The sequence below is a fragment of the Passer domesticus genome, chromosome 6, assembly GCF_036417665.1.
Source record: "Passer domesticus isolate bPasDom1 chromosome 6, bPasDom1.hap1, whole genome shotgun sequence".
Classification (NCBI taxonomy): Eukaryota; Metazoa; Chordata; class Aves; order Passeriformes; family Passeridae; genus Passer; species Passer domesticus.
In genome coordinates this window covers 23,809,974-23,824,601 of record NC_087479.1, presented here as the reverse complement: position 1 = coordinate 23,824,601, position 14,628 = coordinate 23,809,974, and the positions used below count along the sequence as shown (strand labels likewise).

General features: G+C 37.4%; 1 protein-coding gene across 5 annotated transcripts in view; it reads left to right on the top strand.

The window, feature by feature from the left end:
• LOC135302890 (melanoma inhibitory activity protein 2-like) overlaps positions 1–14,628 on the top strand; it is a 53,737-nt gene that overhangs the window by 26,991 nt on the left and 12,118 nt on the right. For 4 of the 5 annotated variants that reach the window (XM_064423897.1, XM_064423896.1, XM_064423895.1 and 1 more), the window contains 12 exons: positions 1,219–1,350; positions 3,994–4,015; positions 4,133–4,221; positions 4,624–4,695; positions 5,374–5,484; positions 5,818–5,889; positions 6,297–6,401; positions 9,873–9,995; positions 10,529–10,652; positions 11,464–11,510; positions 11,693–11,783; positions 12,983–13,121. In XM_064423897.1, the coding sequence (XP_064279967.1) occupies positions 1,219–1,350; positions 3,994–4,015; positions 4,133–4,221; positions 4,624–4,695; positions 5,374–5,484; positions 5,818–5,889; positions 6,297–6,401; positions 9,873–9,995; positions 10,529–10,652; positions 11,464–11,510; positions 11,693–11,783; positions 12,983–13,121 (1,127 nt within the window). Of the gene's footprint in view, positions 1–75; positions 229–1,218; positions 1,351–3,993; positions 4,016–4,132; positions 4,222–4,623; positions 4,696–5,373; positions 5,485–5,817; positions 5,890–6,296; positions 6,402–9,872; positions 9,996–10,528; positions 10,653–11,463; positions 11,511–11,692; positions 11,784–12,982; positions 13,122–14,628 lie in introns of those variants that run through there. The other variant, XM_064423899.1, reaches the window with a different exon arrangement.

Here is a 14,628-nt window from a genome sequence, read left to right as displayed (position 1 = left end):
CGCCCCCGTCACCCGCGCTGCAGTGGTTCGGCCCCCGCCCCCCCGGCGGGCAGTGGTACGGGCCGGTTGTCAGGCGGCGGGCCGGAAGGGGCGCGCGCCGCCCGCGGGAAGATGGCGGCGGGCGGGCGCGGGGGGCCCGGGGCCGGCACCGGCACGGCCGGGCTGTGGCCGGGGCTGCGGGACAGCGCCCGCCGCTACTGCGGGCTGGCCGCGGAGGGGCTGCGCTGGGTGAGTGGCGGAGTGCGCGGGGCTCGGCGCGGCCCCCGCGAGGGCCGGGGTCCTGGGCAGCGCTGCTGCCGAGGGGCTCGGGCAGGGGAGAAACTGAAATTAAGGCTCAGCTGCGCAGTGCCGTGTCCTTAGGCACGGGTCACGTTGTAGTAAATTTGAGCCACATGGAGCGCGTCGTATCTTTGAGCAAATAGATCAGTTTACAAATGAAACGTGAGTTATCGAGGTGTTTAAAATGTGTTAAATCACCGGTGTGTTCAGTATGTTATTCTAGCATGAGGTTGGTTGAACAGGTTTTTCAACCAAGTAAGTTTTCTACCAGACGATTAAGAAGTACTTACTAATGTTGATTCTTCCAGCAGTGAAATGTGTAAGAGCACTTAAAGGAGAATTTTCCACAGTCAGTTCTTAGTACCTCAAGAGGCCAACACAAAGGCTGGAGAGGCACTTTTTACAAGGGCACGTAGTGACAGGATGGGGGGGGATGGCTTTAAACTGGGGAGGATGAGTTCAGGTTAGGCAAGAGAAGGAAATTCCTTACTGTGGGGGTGATGCAGTTCTCCAGAGAAGCTGTGGATGCTCCATCTCTTGAAGTGTTCGTGGGCAGGCTGGATGGGGCTTTGGGGAAGTAGGTCCAGTGGAAAGTGTTCTTGCCAATGGCAGAGGGATTGAAACTAGATGATCTTTTAGATCCCTTTCAACCCAAATCATTCTGTGCTTCTGTGATAATTGATAGTCTCAGAAAGAAAAGGTTTCAGAGCTTTACCTGTTGATTTTCATATCTTGTTGGAATTGCTTTCTTTTTTTTTTCTTCACTTGGTAAATTTATCATTTAAAAATCAGATGCTTCTGTTAACTATTTTATCAGAGTTTTGAAAAAAAATAGATACACAAATCTTGGAGGTAAGCGATGTCAACATGTCATGTCTATTTATGTGGATAATATTAATCTCTTTTCCTTTAGGTAAAGCTTTTTACTTTACTTTTCAGGCTGTGGCTTCACTGCCTGAAGACATGAGACCTGGGCCTGATCTGTATGGTTTCCCGTGGGAAATAGTGATTTGTGCTGGCGTTGTTGGAGCCTTGACAATTCTCTTGTTCCTGTACAGAAGCTATCAATCAGTAAGTGTTGTGGTCTGACAGCAGCCAAGCACCACACAGCCTCTCTTGCTCCCTGTCACGTTGGAAAGAGGGAGACAATCAGAGGACTAAAAGCTAGAAAACTCGTGGGTTGAGATGAGGATAGTTTAATAGGAAAAGCAAAAGCAGTGCATGCAACAAAGCAAAACAGGGAATTGATTCACTGCTTCCCATGGGCAGGCAGGTGTTCAGCTGTCTCCAGAAAGCAGAGCTCTATCACATGCTGCAGTTACTCTAGAAGACAAACTCCATGACTCCAAACACCCCCGTTCCTCCTCCCTCCCCTCAGCTTCATGTGCTGAGCATGATGTCAGTGTGGTGTGGGTTATCCCTCTGGTCAGTCGAGGTCAGCTGTCCTGTGTCCCCTCCCAGCTTCTTGTGAACGTGCAGCCTCTTTGTGGGTGAGGTGGCGTGAGAAGCAGAAGAGGTCTTGACTCTGTGTGAGCACTGCTCAGCAATACTAAAACATCCATGTATTTGCAGTGCTTTTCAGCACAGGTCCACAATATAGTCCCATACCAGCTACTGTGAAGAAAATTAACTCTGTTCCAGACAAAACCAGTGCAGAAAGTGTTCAAGTTACTTGCAGATACATAGAGTGCATTTTTAGTTTGCATTGAAGTTGTTGTTCTTCCTGTTCAAGATAGATAATGCTTCAGAGTTTTAAATCTATTGTGGTTGAATTTAGAATCTCACTAAAAGAGAAGTTGAAAAGTCTGTCAAGATAATAAGTGTTTGGATATGTAGTGAGTGACTGTTATAAGAGGAAATGCAATGAAACTCGCTGTAGTAAGGCTTCCTCTTTTCTTTTTAATTTCTGCACCAGATTTTCAAAGTCAGTCCTTAAATTATTTTCTCAGGATAGAGATTTCTTCCCTAGGGTGTATGTATTGCTGTGTGTTTTGATATTTCTGTGTGTATTGATATCTCTGGCTAGCCTGGCCATAGCCAGAACAGCTCAGGTCTTTCAAGCAAAATCAATCCATATGGTTTCCTGTCCAGGGAGGCATTTTAAAACTCTTTGGACAGTGACACCTGGATTCTGTTCATTGCAGCACTGGAACACTGAACCAATTTAACTGCATGCTCTTTGTGAGACCAATTTAACTGCGTACTCTAATCTGATGACTTTGAGAATTGCAGTACTGAAACCTTTCAATGCACAAATCAGATTATATTTTTGAGGTAATACCTATCTTCTCTTGAGAGTAAATAAAGATCTGAGTAATAGAAGTTGCTGACCACACTACGGAAATTGAGTCAGGATCTGTAATTCAGTATTCTAAATTTCTTCCCATTTTTCATATACTCTCATACAGTCAGTGTGATTTTGATAGTAGGTGTAATGATGCTCATGTTTTAAGACTGGTTCCATAGCTGTTTAGTTTTTTAGATATGAGCAACTACATTTTTAGGGTTTTAGCATGAACTGACCTTCTCTGTAAGGGGATCAGTGTTTGTGTAAGTTAATGTAGCTATAATTTGGTCATACCTTTTATTCTCTGGAGGCATCCCTCTAGGTGGTACAAAAGGCATCTGAGCTGAAATCATGCAAGCAGCTAACCTGGTATTGTTTTCCTCCTGTACATGCCACTTAAGGCAGGAGATATTACAGAATTTATTGATAGCTTTTTCAGTCATCCATACTTAGAACTGCACTGACTGCTCCATGAAGAATTGATGGTTACTGAAAAGTAATGGAGTAACTAAGCATCCATTGGGGATGATAGAATAAAAGCATACTTACAACTTCCTTACACTTTTTTTCTTTATTTCGACTCCTTGGCTTTAAATTAGGAGGAACCAGGGAAGACCTGAGGGCCCCACTGTTACCTTAGGCACATGACCCAGGCCCAGCTGTCAGAGAAATGCTGTGTTGTAACAGTTCTGTGGGTTCAGCCAAGTTCTGCATCTCTTGTGCCGGCCATTTGGACAGGTTTTGCCCTGCAGTTTGTTAGATTTTGACTCTAGAGCACTAGACCCCACGTGGCAGCTGCTCACTTGGCACTTGAAGGATGCCCATCAGGTAGTGCCTTACTGCAGCTTTAGCTGTTGTGAGTTGTAATGTGTGGGAGATCTTTCCCAACAGGAAATCTGAGCTTATGTGTGGAGCTTCTTCCCTTCCCTTCCCTTCCCTTCCCTTCCCTTCCCTTCCCTTCCCTTCCCTTCCCTTCCCTTCCCTTCCCTTCCCTTCCCTTCCCTTCCCTTCCCTTCCCTTCCCTTCCCTTCCCTTCCCTTCCCTTCCCTTCCCTTCCCTTCCCTTCCCTTCCCTTCCCTTCCCTTCCCTTCCCTTCCCTTCCCTTCTGACTGTGTGTCAGTCAGGCAGTCGTGCTTATGTGATGAATATACAGAGGTGGGTTCTTGAAGTGATGCAGGTGAAAACTAATCTCCTTTCCCCTCTTTTGTCTGGTAAGAGTGGGAGAAGGATGGGGCGAACTCCCAGACATGGAGGGGGTGAGAGCAGAGGATAGGATTGCCTGTTTTTAATAGGAGCCATATTTATATTCCTTTTTTAAGTTTCATGGTTAAACTCGGCATGGAATCACAGCTTAAAAGATTAGTTTTCAGATACTATGTGAGAGTAATTGATCAGACATTTTCAATGTTTATTCTCTTTTTTCCTAGGTTAGAAGTCGACTTTATGTAGGTATGTTTATTTTTGATACTTCATTTTTCATATTTCTTTGGAGTATGACTTTATTTTTTCTTTTTTTACCTTTAATTATTTGGATGATGCAACATTTGCTTGTCTTTCACTTTTTAGGAAGGGAAAAGCAGCTTGCCAATAAAATTGCTGAACTAGTTGAAGAAAAATGCAAAATTCTTGAAAAACTCAGCCTCTGCAAAAAAGAGGTAACAGTCCTCATTTATTGCTTTCAGATGTGTTGTAGAAAATGATTCTTGATTCTATCAAGTAAAGTATTAACTTTTCTAAAAGTAAGATGTTTTAAAGCTTTTAAAGGGATTCTTTGAATGCTTTTTTCTGTCAGTGCCTTTAAGAGCAATTAAGGTGTTAGCAAGTTCTGACTTCAAATTCTCAATACAATATATTTCACTGGAAGCAACTTCCAAATGTCTTTTTTTTGTTTACATCACTGGGATAGTGCAGTAGGGTTAAGGCTTTCCTGATTTCCAGCAAGGTGCATTTGTGAACAGGTAGGTGATGTCTGTGTTTCAGACTAGAGCATTGCTAATTAATACTAGTATTTAATAAATTATTTACCTATATTCTGACATAAAGTAATTCCTTTTCAGTTTGAAGATTTACAGTTGTCTCTGAATGGTGGTAACACTACGAAAGAATCCACAGACACATCTTCTTTGGAGGTAAAAAGATTAATGGAAATTGTTACTTCTACAGTATAAGGCAGTATTTTAGGAAACACATGGCCCATATTAAAAAACACCCAAACAAAGTAAAAACAACAGCAAAAAAAGTCAGACAAACCCAAAAACTCCAGTGCACTAGTTTTAATTGGGTTACTGAAAATGACTTAAAATCAAAGCATTTAAATTAAGAAAAGCCTTTTTTAACAATTGCATTGAGGATGAGTAATAGTAGAACAAATGGCATATTGGACAATATTTAAGAAGTAAATTGTTCCCATTTCTAGGAGACAGGGTAATGCATTAATTATTTTTTTTCTCACATCTTATCTAATTCAAATAATTTCCACAGTCTACAGGTGCACAGTTTTAAAGAAAAATTCCCACTACATTGTTTTTATCCCCCAAACTGAGAATATATCTGTAAAAGAGTTCTGGATAAGTGATTCAAATACCTAATAAGCTCTATAAAATTCATGTTAAAAAAAGCAAGTAGGTTTATTTCATTTTGCACCTCAGGTCCTAGAGACCTAATTCTTACAGCTTTTGTTCATGCAGGAATTTCTAGAGTATTTGAGTGAAACATACTTTGCCATCATATTTAAAATATACTTGTTGTCATCTTCATATGTAATTAATATCAAATGTTTTATTAACTTACAAACCACCTTGATTTAGGAAATGCATGAAAAACTGAACAAGTCAAACTTGAAACTCAACGAGGAAATAGAGACTCTAGAAAAAGAACTGGAAGAAGAAAAATTGAAGCAGTCAGAAAATGATACCTTGGTAAGAATAAATAGAATCCTGTCTTTGTTTCTGTTAATTTTTAAAAAATTCTCACAGAAAAAAAAATCTCTGCAGATAAGACAAACTATTTTCTTTGTGTGTTCTGAAATAAAAACTACATTTTCCGTTTTGTCTTTCCTGTAACATTAGAAAAATGATAAAGGAAAATACTCAAAAGAAAAGCTGGTTTTGTTGCAACATATTTTTACACACATTTTTACTGACTTAGCAGTAGAACTTTCTCAGTTTGAAAATAAAAACAGTTTTATCAATTGCCTAGACATTGTCAGTCAGATATGTGAAAGAAGCTGTATGACAACTAATAATTTTCAGGTGGCTGAAATTCAAGAGAAAGTGGAGTCTTTAGAGAATGAAGAAAAATCTATCCAGTCACAAATTGATGAGGTATGTCTAACCTTTATAGTTTCTGTTTTCAAATCTTTGCATTTTCTCTATTCCTCATGCTGTTACTGCTTTAATATTTTTTTCTGTTAAGGGTGCAGAGGTCATATGCTGTGTAAACCAAAAGAGTTTGTAAAGCTTAATTTTGGTGTGGCTTGATTGAGCAACTTTTCATATAGTGATTGGCATTTATTGAGAAGTAGTTACCTTGTCTTTTCTTCGCTTTTTTTACTCCTCAGTGATACATAGTATTGCAAAACTACAGTCAGCAAAACCTGTTGAAATTGTAGAGAAAATGTGAGAATGTGTGTATAGCACAGCCAGAAAACCCGAGTCCAGTAATACCATCATGACTCCACCTATACCTTCACCAATACCGTTTAAACAACAGACTTTTAAATTTCACTTAGGCCAAGTCCACCCTAAAAGTGTACCAGATTAATACTGAGAGACTCAAGACATCTGTTCAAGATGCAGTAGATGAAAACAGCCATCTCCAGGAAAGTGAGAAACAGGTAGGTTCTTCCTAGGTATCCTTAGAAATACTGTATTTTCCTGTGATACTGAAAAATATGATTTCTCCAAAGAGCTCATCCTCAACAAGTTTTCTTATAGCTCTTGTGTGTTTTAGTAAATGGAATGAGGAAGAGGACATGGTTTTTAAAACAATTTTACGTTTGTCTAAAATAATTCTGCTTTAAAAGAAATGCAGTAGTTACAGTTTGTGGGGAGCTCAGTGGAAGGAGAGCATGTGGTAATGTAAGTCTAATAAGAACTTTGCTGAGACCTGTTGGAAAGCAGAAATACCTGAACAAGTCCACTGCTAGGATTCGCTACAGAGGCAGAAAGAAAATTCTTTTTCTTGATCTAGAAAAGCAAGGAAATTGAGGAATTGCACAGTATTCAGAAGGTGGGAAAAAATGTGCACTAGTACCACTGTACATCTATTAATTGAAAGTCAGGTATGTAACAGAGAGGAATAAAAAAGATTGTTACATCCCAAATTTTAATAGTCTGTTTTCCTTAGTGCTGTAGCCAGATCACAAAGAACACTGAATATTTTAAAATATTTAGCACGTGCAATAGTTGTCCTGTGCAATAGCTTGCTTTACAGTGAAGCTATTTCTTTTTTTCTTACAAATAGATATTTTCTATGAACTTTTAATGTTCTGTGTAATGTTGGTTGAGGTGGTTTGTTGTGGTTTTAATGGATATGTGCTTATTTTCCTGACTGATTGATGATCTCCCTGTTGTCTGAGGAATAACCTGATAGATATTTGCATGGGGGAAGGAGTAGTGGTGGGAGTGGAAGTACAGCCCTGTTGCTTTTTAGCAGTCTTATAAAAGCTGGGGAATGCTTTAGTCTTCTCTGTCAAAACATGGTATATGTCAAACTTAGTGGTTCAGGAAAAAAAGGAAGGGATACTGGAAATAATTTTTTTTTTGCAGGAGGAATATTTCAGTTCTGCACAACTCTGTTAGTAAAACTTGATCTTTTTCTCTAATTCTAGAAGGAGTCTATGTTTGTGATTGCCAAAAAAGGAAGACAGTTTTATTAAGAGCTGTGGGTGAAGAATCAGTGGATTTGACTGCTATCATTGTGCGATTAAGTTGCTTGAGAATTATTTTCTTTCAAGAGTCTTTTTTTTTTAAATCTCTACATCCTCTTCATTTTTGTGAGGAGGAAGGGTCTGGTCTCAGTGCTTTGTTTTAAATGTGACAGTATTCTTATGTAATAAATTCTGAGAAGCAATATATAAATTTTTAAAAGAGAGGAATTTTCTTTTTCCCCCCCCCGGTGGTCATTTCTTGGGTTCAAATAGAAATAATCCAATTATTTGTGTGTGTGACAAAAATCTTCACTTTCCTTCCTTTTTAATAAAGTAAATAAATAGTACTTAGAGAAACATGATACAAAGTGCTGGCAAATGTCTGTATTTCTTAGGCCATCATTTTATATCAAGGAAAACCCAGGGAAAAAATCAATAAAAACAATTTCCAGTGTTGGATTGCCGTGTTCCTAGATGAAAAAAAGTTCTTTTGCATTCCTTCCAGATAAAACAACCAGGGTATAAGTATTTCCTTAACCACATTATTTAGGATTATTTGCTACACTTTGTTGTTAGCTGAGGCTTGTTACAGTTTTCAGTGGAGAACATTTGTGCATATTGTAATTTGCTGTGCTTTTTAGTAGATAAATAACCTAATGTTAGTTGTTGCTGGAACCTGATAAGTAGAAAGTGTCTCCTTTGTTTTTTGTGTTCTCATTTCTGAGATGCTTTCTAATTGTGAGAGTTAGTTTACTATATCAGAATATCCATATCCTACTTTGTTTTTCTTTCTTGCTTTTTTTTTTGAAGATGGAATTTCACATATGTTCAAAAGGTAACAAAGGTGTTATTTGTTCACAGAAACTAGAGTCCTTTCTTCCTCTTGTTCATTTGCATAAATGGGTCATAATCTTCTGGCACATCATAGCTTAAACTTTATAAGAGATGTGCTCTTTCAGGTTTGTGACGTGTCAGAGAGAGGATTGGGCCTTGTAGGTTGAACAAGGAACTGTTAATGAACTTCTGTGCTATGCTGGTTTTTTGGTTTGGTTTTTTTTTTTCTTCAGGAACATTAGAAATATATATTGCTTTAGCTCATTACACATCCTTGCTGTTTCTCTTTACTATAATTCTTACAGGTGTATAAAGTCATGTAAATTTATTTTCTCTTTGGCTTCATGAAGAAGGAATCTCTTAAAAGTCATCTTTTGATGATGACAATTAATGATTACAATAGTTGTCTGTATCTCTTGTAATCCCTTGTTGTTTGCACGATGCTGTGAATTCATACGTGGCTTTTATGGCTTGGAAGGTGCAATTGTCTGCCAAGGGACAAGTAATTAAATTCTAGTCCCATACCTTTTGTTCTGTGCTGTCTAGTTTATCTTTGATAAGTAGTGTTCAGGCTTGCTTGTCTATTTGCATGGCAGTTTCCCTGTTTAATTACCGTTTTCTGGTTGTATTTTTAGTATAACTGCCTGTTATGTTCTTATTGCTCAACTTAGTTATTCTTTTCTGTACATTTACTGCTCTTAAATTGATTGCCTGTTGTGCAACTTCAAGCAGTATTTTTTGACAGACTCTTAAGACAATTTGGTTGTACTTTACCCCATGTTGTGGTAGGGCATTTTGTCTTAACAGAAATTTGCATCTGTTCAGTTTTGTTCTCACAAAGTCATTAGTTAATATGTTGCAGTGGTTATTTTTAATAGGTGGTGATGAGGTGTTCTAATCCCTTTACTCTGTAAAATATATTTTTGTGAAATAAGATTTTATTAGGGAATGTCTGTAAAATGTAACCTTGGAACCTACCTATCATTTTAGTTAAGCACAGTCAGTTGCAGAGATACATACTAGTAGGTGTTGATTACTCACAGCTGTGACTTTCATTAATCGGGAAGCTTTTTTAAAATAAAGTTTTAAAGTTTTAAAATAAAGTTTTAAAACTACTTCAAGTATGGAGGAGGAGAAGTAATAGAGTTTTGCAAGTCACATGAATATAAATAACTGCCTAAAAGCTTCCCGTTTTCTCTTCTTTGCTTCTAAATTGAAAAGACACAGACACCATTTCAGAAATGTGTGTTCATATTGAGGTGTGTTTTCCATCCATTCCCCAGTGTATGTCATTGTTAAATAAATCATCACTATTTTATATTCATTGCTATTGTCACATCAAGGTTTTTAAACTTGAATGGAATAAACTGAACACTTCTATAAATGCTTATAGCAGCTAAAGCAACTGAACTAAACACAGAAGTCTTAGTTAGCCAAAGAGTTGAAAATTTTCTTGTAGTCTTATCTCTGTTAATTCTTACTGGTGGGTGAGAGGTTTTAATCCCACTTATGTGTAGACAGTACACGTAACAGGCTCAGTACTATTCATCCTTGATTCTTGGTTTGTAGACAATCACACTAATCTGGTATTTCCCTTTTTAGCTTTTACAAGAAGCTGAAGGATGGGGTGAACGACTTAGTGAACTAAATGAACAAACAAAGATGTTTGAGTCTTCTAAAACAGATGTAGAAGAAGTTTTGAAAAATAAAGAGAGCCAAATCAAGGTAAATTATGACATTTAGGATTGATTCAAATTATTCAGACTGATGCTAATCATAGAGTTCCAAGAAACCTGACAACCTCTCCTTGTAGCCTTATGCCATTTTGGGGTTTTGTTTGCTGTGTCTGTTCTCTAATGTAATGTTTCTGGCTGAGCAAAAAAAAGGTGTCTGATAAAGACAACTAAGGAAAAACTCTTTTAGTTCTGATAGAGTATTGACTTTCCCCCCGTCCCCAGTTTGTAGTGTGGAACTTGGGTGTATATTCTTATAGTTGTGTACCTTACATACACAAGCCACACTAAAAACATGCATGCTTAGAGCTGTCTGAAAATTCTTCACAAGGATGTGTCTGTTGACCTGCAGATACTTTTTCTATCAAAGCACGTATTATCAGACATCTAGGATCTTTGTGTGAGGCTGACTTAATCTACTAAGGGAACTAATTAAAGGACAGAAATCTTAGAAAGTAATTATAATGATAGCTACATTTTCATTGCTTGTATTTGTTTGTGAGGTTTTTGTGTGCTTTTTCTTAGTCGCTGACACAGTATATACTGAACATGAAAGACTGGAGTGCAGCAATACAAGAAGATGCTGACACTGAAGACAACCACTGGGACACAGATATAAAGGGGGAAACAGACAACGGAGAGCACTTAGGTATGGTTTACCTTTTTAAATAGTTTACAGATGTTTTAGAAGTACAGAACTGATTAACTGCCAAGAAAGTTGCAAGATTAACTTTATAGAAGTCAGATTTTTAAATCTCACCTGATATCATTCATGTTGGACAGTTGACTGATACTTGGACATCTCTGGAATAGCAGCTTATCCTCCTGTTCAGCATTGTGTGGCACAGAGACTGTCATAGAGCAATGTAAAGACTCAGTGGTCTGTCTCTTGCAGAATTCTGCAGTATGTGTCTGTATATTAAGCAGTGACTTTGTGACATTTCTCGGTAGAAATCTTGCTTTATTTCTTCTTCAAGCTCCTCCCAGCAGTAGTACTGAGGGTTCTTAGAGCCTAGTTTTTGCTTCCTTGTCCTTACAGAGGTGTTACTTGTTGCAGGCAGTGTGGTAGCAGTGTCATCTAATGGGTGTAGATGTGAGTCCCCTTAAACAGCAACAAAGAAAAGCCCTTCTTCCTCCTCTTTCTTGCTGCAGCTTCTTTTAGTGCTGGTGCTCATGATACCCTAGGGCAATGCCTGACAGCATGTATTCAGGATCTCACTTTTAGCATGACCAGTCTGAGTTGTGATTGACTGGCAAACAAAGCACTACAATACTGGCATATCTTCTACTCACACCCCTGCTTTTTTTTTTCTCCTTTATCTTCCAAGTATGCTGTGCCTATTGTTGTTTGCATACTATATTGTATGTTGGCATTGCTCTTGTATAAAAACCAAATAATAGCTCTGCCACAAACCCATTCATGCTTTTTACATGACTTATTGTTCTGTTCCTTCAAGCAGATGATGAACAAAAACGAACTGTGAAGAAACTGATCTATGCTGCAAAGGTACGTGATTTTAAGAAACTTGTGGGTAGAAGAGGGGAAACTAATATGTAATTATTCTGGTAATACCAGTATCAGAGTTCAGCATATTTTAATGTTTAATTATATATCTGTATGTGCAAACACTTTCTTAGTCTTGTAATCTTATAATGTTCTCCTTTTTTTTTTTTCAATTCTGATTGTAGTTAAATGCTTGTTTAAAGACCATGGAAGCAGAAAGAGACCAAATGTATTCAAAACTGTCTGATGAAGATAAAGCTAAAGGAGAACTTATGGGTAATTAAATCTTGTTTTGCCTTTAATAAGATGCTGCTTTGGTAAAATGGTGTTGCAGGCTGCAAGTATTAATTCCAGTAAAAACTGAGTTAAGTTTACGGCAATAACTACTTGATCTTTTAAATTAATTTTTAAGTTGCTTAGCTTATTTAAATACATGATTTAGATGCGGAGCAATCGAAGTTGCAACTTGGTTGAACTATTGGAATATTCTGTAACTATAAAGTTAGCTTTAGAATCTTAAAATACAAGAGCAAAGTGATGTTAAGAAATACGTAATACCTCCTTTACATAATTTCTGGACATAAAACAGTGGAGTTTCAATCTAAATTTTAAAAACATCTATTAAAAGGGTAGCTTAATTATAGTTAGTTTGTAGTAGGTGCAAGCTCAATCCTTAAAGTACTGCATTTAAAGAATTGAACTTAAAAACATCTTGCTCTGTTTCTTTTCTTCTGTTGTATAGGACACACTGAATTAAACCTTATGAAATGAAAACAACTCAAGTTCAAATTAAAACCCGTAATTAGCTATTGCTTTCATAATCATAGCTGGCAGAGTAGCCATCACTTGGGATTATATGGGCTTTGTTATTTGGGTGGTGAAATGCTCTGTCAGACTGTATTTTTCAGTTTTTTAACAGTCCTTTAAACATATTCCTTGTGCTTATGACTTCTCCAAATTGACTGTAGCTCTGTCCCATGAAGATGTTCAAACTTACTTAAAGCTTTGTTATATTTCTTGAAAAGAGGCACAGGAATAGTAAATAGGAAAAGAAACATGACTTTTAATTCAGTTTGGAAAGATAAAGGTACTTTGACAAATCTGAGTTACCCATTGAGGCTATTGAGGAAGACATTGTGGGTAAATGTGCAAGAGCATATGGTGGTGCTAGTTGTACTCCTTTGGTCAAATAATTACAGTAGTAAGAGCCCTAAATGAAAATTTAGATTCTGAATTACAAAACTGAATTGTTTTCAAAGAAGTTACGTGGTTTGGAGCAAAGGCCTGATACAAGTGCAGGGCTGCACTTCGTGACAGGTAGGGAGTGTAGTTGCTGGTTTTTCATTTTGTATCACATATTGAAATAAGTTAACTTTATATCTTATGTTACTAAGTCAACATAGATTTACAGATTTTTTGTGTACTAAAATATTGCCAATGTGTTATCCCAATATAATTATCTCTGAATTTGACAGAGCGCATAGAAAACCTTCAAAGCCAGCAAGCTTCCTTGCAGTCTGAAAATGAACGTTTTGAAAGCGAAGTTCAAAAGCTTCAGCAGAAACTTAAAGTAATGACTGAGCTTTATCAAGAAAATGAAATGAAACTACACAGGTGCTGGTTCCTCTTCTTCTCTTCAATGCTTGCTTGCTGTTTGATTTGAATGTAACTCTGATTTGGGGGGCTGAAAATTATTGAAAGTTTGAGTACTGCTTTCCAGAATTTTCTGAATTGTGAAGACAATTTATTATGCTTTCATGTACATTTGTGTTTACAGTAGTTTATAGAAACTATTTGCATGAAACAATTCATTTTAGGACTTTACCACAGCAAGTACAGAAACAAAGAAGTAACAGATTTTTAATCTTTGAAATAAAGCAATTAAAGTAGGACAGCTTACTTTTTTTTTCTTTAATTGAATTATTATATGATGTAATACATGTGTCAAAGTTGCTGGAAGAAAAGCAGAAGGTGCTTTAACTGTGATATATATTTTATATAATAAAGAGAGCAAGGAATGTCAGAGGAATGTCGATATATATATAAAACTAAACTTAAAACATAGGCAAGCTCTTGTTGGTAAGCAACATAGAACCCTTGTGAATCAGGCTTTCCTCACCAAGAAAACCAGAATATAAAGGCTGTAATATCTGCCTCACAGTCAGAGTGTTAGTAGGGATTATGACCTAGTAATTGAAATCAGAAATATGTTTAGGACTAGAAATTGAAGTTGATTGGTCCAGGGCATGTAGTAGCCTTCTGGAGCGTGTGTGTGTGTGTGGGGCAGCAGGGCACATCACTTTTGGGCATGATGTAAAATTACAGTTTTCCTGATCAGAAATTATTTCTTCAAAGAGCAGGCATAATCTTGAAGCAGCAAGAGAATCAGCACAAGACTAGATCCTGTTCTGAGCAGTGTGCAGGACCTTTTTGAAGTATTACTTTCAGTAATCTGCTCTGTAGCATGTATATTTGTGTAGATATTTGGCATCTTTGTAGAAGCAATAAATCCTAGAAATCACTGCATTAGCATTTTGATTTTTAAAAAAGAGCAGGGAGGGAGTGGGAAGGAACTTGTTAAAAAGAAGATACAATAAGCAGACTGTGTGGATGTTATTTAAAACTAACCTCGCTAAAACTCAGCAAATGTACACTGCTTAACAAAGAATTTTAGAAATGCCAAAAAGGAGTGGGGAGAAACAAGTGGGGTGATGTAGCAGCACAAAAAAACCTTAGAATTGATTAAGGCAACTTTTGAAAACTGAGTCTGTTCAAACAGGGAAAATGAAACAGTAGGAAATAAAGATTGAGTAGCAAAGAAATTTAAATCATGTTTGCAAGATCCATGATTTAGACAGTTTGCTAAGAGCTGCTGTTCACAGGAAGATGACCAGTTAATCCATTCAGGGCTGTACACAGCAGTGGTATCCATGTGTGCTCTGCAGAACTACCTTGTGCATAATCTGTGGAGTGGAGGATAAGGTGTTTTGTTTCTGTAATGCCCAATAAGGCATAAAAAAGGAGGACCTGGAAAGACTTTTTTTTTTTTTTTCCTAGTAACAATCTTCTAGAAAATTATTTTTAGAAAATACCAGAACAAATCACTGACCATTAGTGTAGT